This window comes from Anoplophora glabripennis, unplaced genomic scaffold (assembly GCF_000390285.2).
Source record: "Anoplophora glabripennis isolate ALB-LARVAE unplaced genomic scaffold, Agla_2.0 scaffold143, whole genome shotgun sequence".
Lineage (NCBI taxonomy): Eukaryota > Metazoa > Arthropoda > Insecta > Coleoptera > Cerambycidae > Anoplophora > Anoplophora glabripennis.
In genome coordinates this window covers 855,249-861,897 of record NW_019416225.1, presented here as the reverse complement: position 1 = coordinate 861,897, position 6,649 = coordinate 855,249, and the positions used below count along the sequence as shown (strand labels likewise).

Sequence of the window (6,649 nt, the reverse complement as noted above, 5' to 3'; positions counted from 1 at the left end):
AAATATTGACTTATCGGAAAATGTTCATAAGGTACTTTTTGCTTAAAATTGATTGCTTTATCGATTCTTCCGGTCATTTTCAATATTTTATTTTTCACCCCCTAGGCGCTCATCGGCACTATATAACTTTTGTTTCTTGAGCTATTTTCTACTTACAGCCAAGTTTCTTGTCAATCGGTTCTATCCGAAAGAATTCGGAAGGGAAACCTTTGGTTCCCTGTACCATTCAAGGTGGATCGTATTCTCGATATTTCATTTCAAACCAAAAAGGCCTCATTTCAGTCAGGCTGGTGCAGACCTGCCATCGTTCTTGAAAATAATAGCCCTGTATACCAGCCAGTATGAGTGTATACTCATTTGTTGCACAACGTTTTGGACACGCCAGACTGCACCAGCCTCAGTGAAATTCGACTTTAACAATGTAGTTATCATAGCTCTATCCTCATTTTGTGCACACTCTTTTGAAAACGAAAACGCAGCACACAGTGATATATTTAAAATATTTATGCAGTGAAGACATAACAGACTATTTGTTTTAAATACTTTGCAACCAACATTTATATCTGTTTAATTTGTTTAACTTGTAACTTAGCTTAGATTCAAACAGATTCTTGTATTACTTTGCCACAAAACGTGCATATAGTTTTCAAATTCTATCAAACAAGCTCATTGTATATTATTGTTATATTTATATCACACAAACTCTGAAGAGGAATTGTGTTTGAACACGATAAAACTTGAAAAAATTCTCTTTAAATACCTGTGGTACGTGGTGCATCTAAAACTCTTTGAAAGTATACTATTCATGGTGTTTCATTAAAAACATCTATACTGATATCTCGAAAATAAAAAGAGATATCTGGGTTATGTAAAAACGTACATTTGTTTGTTTTACGTAGTGTTTTCTACAGATCTTAGAAATATTTTTCGGATTTCGAGATATCGGACTGGAGAGTTTTTACACCCTGTCTATAACTCTAATTTGCAGTAACTCCTTGTGTATTTTGTGGTGTATTTCTCAAAACTGCTAACTCCAGTGTCGCCAATATCTAGACTTTCCTAAACTGTAGAATAATGATCAGATAGGTCGCGAAAGTGGCGAACAAACCGCAAAGCAGCCTTTGGTTTACTTGAAAGAAGCCCCAAGCCGATATTTTCGGAGCGAGACCTTCTACGTATCTCGTTAGCAAAACCAGCTCATCTCTCAAAGGGCCCTTGTCCACTTGTCCCTGAAGTTTGTAGCAAGTTCTGACTATGTCCTGGCCACATCTTTCAACTCTGTCGCACGACATGACGATTCCAGCCAAACAGATCTGAAATAAAAAAAAAATTATAATAATCTTGGCGTCTCAGGGGGCTTTGCATTGGAGAAGGGTGGGCGAAAATTGGCTCATAAATTGATTTCAATGAGCTGTTTTCAAAGAAAAATAAAACTGGATAAGGACGAAACAGGTATGAGGTTATGATAGTCCTAAATGTAGGTAATGTTTAAAAAATAGCTGCTCCCTGCTATTTTCCCAAACCAAGAGAAATATATTCTAAGGTTTTAATCTAATAACGACAGTATAAAGATTAGCATGAGTGAGGATATAATTTCACCGTAAGTACCAAAAAGTGGTGACCACTAAGACTTAAAAAATAAAGAAAATATTCCAAGGAAACGGCAATACTTGAAGTAGCTTTTCGCGAGTTTTATGTCACCTTGCACGAATTTTGTGTCTTGAAAGAAATTATCCATTACTACCACAGTGTGCATGTTGCAAGTGAAAAACAACAAGCAAAAGCGAACTCTCAATAAAGAGAATGGTTAGTTAATCAAATAGCGAAGAATAATTAATGTTGATGGAAAAATGCGGTGCCAGCAATTGATTAAATAATTTAATAATATTTAAGTGTAATGCGTTTATGTCTACATTAATGCTGATAGAAAAATACATTTGCAGTAAAGTAATTGAATAGTTCAATAAACATTAAGTGTAATATTTTTTAAATAGACTCGAAATGGAAAAAACTTAAAAATAGTTGTTGACTGTACCTCTGTTTTCAATAACAAAAATAATCACGCACATTTTTAGATTTTCTTCGGTATTTTCAAGTCAAAGAAGGCAGATCTTGTAACTCTTAAGTCAATCGAGATCCTTCCTAATGGGGCTTGTCGAGAAATAGTCACATTGCAAGTTAAAACTAAGATTTAAAATGTAATAATACATATAAACAAATAGTATCAGTAGTTTATAAGTATTATCGAAGTGACTAATATTCATTTATGGGTGGATGACAATCCAGCCAATGTGTGTTCAGGAAATTAATTAACGAAGATCCTGAATAGATTAATAAGTATATTTACTTACACAATAAACTGAAGGATCCAGAAATGAGTCGATTAACTTCTTTGCAACTTGAAATTGTGGGTTATTTGTCTTCACAAGGAATAAACACCAGTTAAAGGTATTCAATAAATTTAACAGCAGAGTACATATTATAGAAAATATATGCGGTCCAAATTTAGCGTTCACTTTCTCTGTAAAATCGTTGAGTATTCCATATATCAGTCTAATTTCTTTAATCTTATTAGCGACATTTGTGCCTTCCGTCAAACTTTTAGAAAATATTCTTGTTACTTCGTTGTCTAAATAAATGTATCTTCTTCTAACAACGTTCATCAGTTCAATGGAGAAAATAACGACCACCATTATATAGAAATGTTGGGTTCTATGAAAAATGCTCCAATAGAAAAACAATCCCTTCCAGCAACATGCTGAGACTGTATAAAGTAATAGTAAAAAAGCGAAATATCCCACTACTTTTAACGTGTTGAGAATAAAGGAAAACTTTAGAGAAAAGTCTTTTCCCAGTTTGTTGTCCACTTCTGTTATGGCTTCGAAATTTACTCTCCAGGTGGCTCTATTTCTTATGGCTCCGATAGAAATCAGTAAAATTGAAAAACCTTTTGTAATATCTAGCAAGAAATCCATCACGATTAGAAGGACATCTTTGTCTTTGTAGATGTGGTTTAGCTTCTGAAAGTAAGTAGCAGTAGCTCCAATGAAAAATAACACATATATGAGAAAAGCAATGCATTTTGAAAGACGCTTTGATAGGGACTGATGTTCTTTTAGACATAATGGAAAAATCCCCAGATAACCGAAAAACTTGAAATAACTCCCAATAAACTTTGTATCATCTTTAATTTGCAAGTTACTATTCTCAACACTGTAGCGCATAATGATAAAGCACCAACTTCAGCAAGAGTAATAGTAATGTAATACTGACTTGTTTATAAATAGAAAAGCAGTATCGATCGATCGTAACTAGTAACTAAATGCAACATTTTGTTTGGAGTGACGAAACCTAGCAACATTTCTAGACTTTTAACGAAATCTAGAGAAGATATCGATCAAAGTTTCAAGCAAAGCAAATTGTACCTTATTTACCAAATTTACCGGCAGACCTGCAATTTGACGGAAAAAAAACGACTTGTAGGCTTGCAAAATTTATGCAATATTTACTTTTCACCAATCGATGAGACAGTTTACAATAGGAATCCAGATTCTATTGTCCTTTACTGCTTCATTAAGGATTATTAAATTTAAAAAAATTCTGAAGGATCTTGCAAGATCACCACGTTTAGTTAGTTATTATTTTGGAAGGTAAATGAAAGTAGCTCCAATGATGCTTGGTGCTTTCTCTGTTAGAAAAAATTTGAATTACTTCACATAATTTTAATATCACGAAAATCCAAAATCCTTGTTACAAGAAAAAAGCTTTAATCCAGATTTAATTTTGCTAAAGTTGATTATTATCGGCATTTAAAAAATCTTACGCTAAAATAAAGGAGAGTTGTAGTAACAACAGAAATACTAGAATAATGCTTATTTGTTGCCTGCAAATCGTATCTACTTACACAATTGATCAAGGGATCCAAAAATGAATCTGCAAACTCCTGTCTCGGATGAATTTCCAGATTATTCGTTTTAACATAAAAGAAAAACCAGTTGAAAGTGTTCAGCATATTCAGTAGCAGGGTTCCCAGTATGAAAAATATATACCGTCCAAATTTAACGTTGACCTTATCCATAATTTCATTGAGTATTCCATATATCACCTTAATTTCTTTTACTTCTTTATCGCATATTCTTTCGTCTATTACGCTGTTGTAAATGGAAAGTACGTTTGCTACTTTACTGTCTAAGTAAATGTATCTTCTTCTAATGCTACTCATCAGCTCGATGAGGAAAATAATGACCACCATTATGTAGAATTGTTGAATTCTGTGAAAAATCAGCCAGTGGAGGAATATTGCATCCTTAAAGCAATACATCGACAACGAATACAGTACAAGCAACACTGCAAAATATCCCAATATTTTGAAACTGTTTAAAGTAAAGTGAAACTGTGTAGGAAAACCGTTTGGACTGAATTTGCTGTCTACTTTTGTTAAAGCATGCAGTTTCCAGGTTCTGCTGTTCTTTATACCTCCGCTTAGAATAATTAAAATCGAAAGAAATTTCATAATTTCCACCAGGATATCCACCACGATCAGAGGTACGTCTTTGCCCTTGTAGACAGTGTCTATTCTCAGAAAATATACATAGCCAGCTCCAAGAGAAAATAATACAAATCTAATGAGAATGAGGCATTTCGAAAGATGTTCCAAAAAGAAAGACTGTTTCTTCATACATAACGGAAAAATCCCCAAATAACTGAAGAAATGGAAGTATCTTCTAATAAGTTCTATATCACTTCTTTCAACATTTTCTGTTTGCAAATAGTTATTATTTCTTACGTACAAGTACATGATGCGTATAAGCGGCTAGGAACCAACCCCAGCGAGAAACACTTGGTATTGGACTTTTCAAATCAACTAGAGTCACAATTGAAGCACAAATACTAATATATTGAGTATATAAATAGGAAAACACAATTTATTATACAACCAAAGTGCTGATCACTTAATGTATCTACTAACATTCAAATATGTCATTGGTGGACAATTTCGAGCGTTAGCAACATTTTTTTTTGAACACTCAATTTTTATTAAAGATAAATTCTGTATCACTTTTCAAAGCGCCTGTGCATAATTGATATAAGCAATACACTTCAAACAGAGCATATGCATTAAATTAGGTTATCGAAGTACAGTAATGCAACTACACTTACTGGTTGTGAATAGAGAAATACAAACGTAGCTGACAATATACATATTTAGGTTCAGGCTTTTAGTTTAATGAAAGTGGAAATGGATAAAATCCAATAATATTACTGCTAGAAAAGTATTTCGGATGAAATAAATCTTCATGGTATACAATTTCTATTGTAGGTACTAGAGTTACTGAAAATAATAATTACTATAATACTAAACTGTTGCTGCAAATATCCGTTTCTAGAAGACATAAAGAAGCAGTTCCAGACAAGAACAGACTAATGGCCAGAACAGTGGGACACTTTAAAAACAGATTGAATCGTGAGGATCGTTCTTTGAAACGTAATGGAAAAATTCCCAAATAACCGAAAAACTTGCAGTACCTCCTAATGAATTCTACATCACTTCTTACAGAGTCGTTGGTGTGCAAATAGTTGTTATTCTTCACTTGTAAGTGCATTATTTTACAGCTACAAGAAACTAATAAATATATAGGTCAACTGAATTGACGACTGCTGCACGAATACAAATACCAGCAATGCTGACAACTTCGTTATGATCAATTAATTAATTTAAGCAAATATTAATATTTGTTTGTAGTATACTGTCTCGGACAGAAACTTAATGAAGCAAACCAATTACAGAAAGGAAAGATATTTACATTACAAATATGGCTTATGTACTTTGTTATCCTCTAGCTAAATTTATTATTATCAATATTTCATTAAGGCTTGTCGGCTTAAATTTTGATAATTTGATATAACCTTTATCTCAGTATTAAATATCCTGATTGACGAGACGTCTACATTGACACTGTGAGCAAAATTTCATACTAAAAGTATTAAAGTACATTAGAATGACAATTTACAAAAATCTGAACAATAATGTTTAATTTTTTAAGTTGTATTTACTTACACAATAAACTAAGGGGTCCAAGAATGAATCAACAATTTGTCGAGTCAGATCAACGTCGGGATTTTCTGTTTTCATGTTATACAAAAACCAGTTAAAAGTATTCAACAAATTTATCAGCAGGGTACCCACTATAAAAAATATACGTGGTCCTAACTTAGCATTTACAGTCTCCATAACATCGTTAAGCATTCCGTATATCAGCATAAGATCTTTTAACTCATTTTCTGGGTTTCTGCTACCATTAAGTTTGGAAAATATTTTAGTTATTTCATTCACTAAATATGCGTATCTTCTTCTAACACTGCCCATCACTTCGATGGAGAAAATAATGACCACCATTATGCAAAATTGTACGACTCTGTGAAATATATGACTGGGGAATAATACATTTTCCTTCCAGAAACATATCGAAAAAGTGTACAGTAATAGTAAAAGGGTGATATATCCCATAACTTTTAAGACATTGATGATGAAACCAAACTGTACAGGAACATTTTTCGATCTCAACTTGTCGTCCACTTGTGTTAAAGCTTTGAAATATGATCTCCAGGTTTCCTTGTCTTTTACTGCTCCACAAAAAATAATTAAAAT

At 32.9% G+C, this 6,649-nt stretch overlaps 1 protein-coding gene across 1 annotated transcript; it reads right to left on the bottom strand.

Annotated features, from left to right (window-relative positions):
* Window positions 1-1,049: 1,049 nt before the first annotated feature.
* On the bottom strand, window positions 1,050-4,252 carry LOC108909359. Its single transcript, XM_023454572.1, has 2 exons — window positions 3,905-4,252; window positions 1,050-1,313 (listed from the first exon to the last, which is right to left on the bottom strand). Exons 1-2 carry the CDS (start codon window positions 4,250-4,252, stop codon window positions 1,050-1,052), a joined length of 612 nt encoding a protein of 203 aa, XP_023310340.1.
* Between the last annotated feature and the right edge of the window lie 2,397 nt (window positions 4,253-6,649).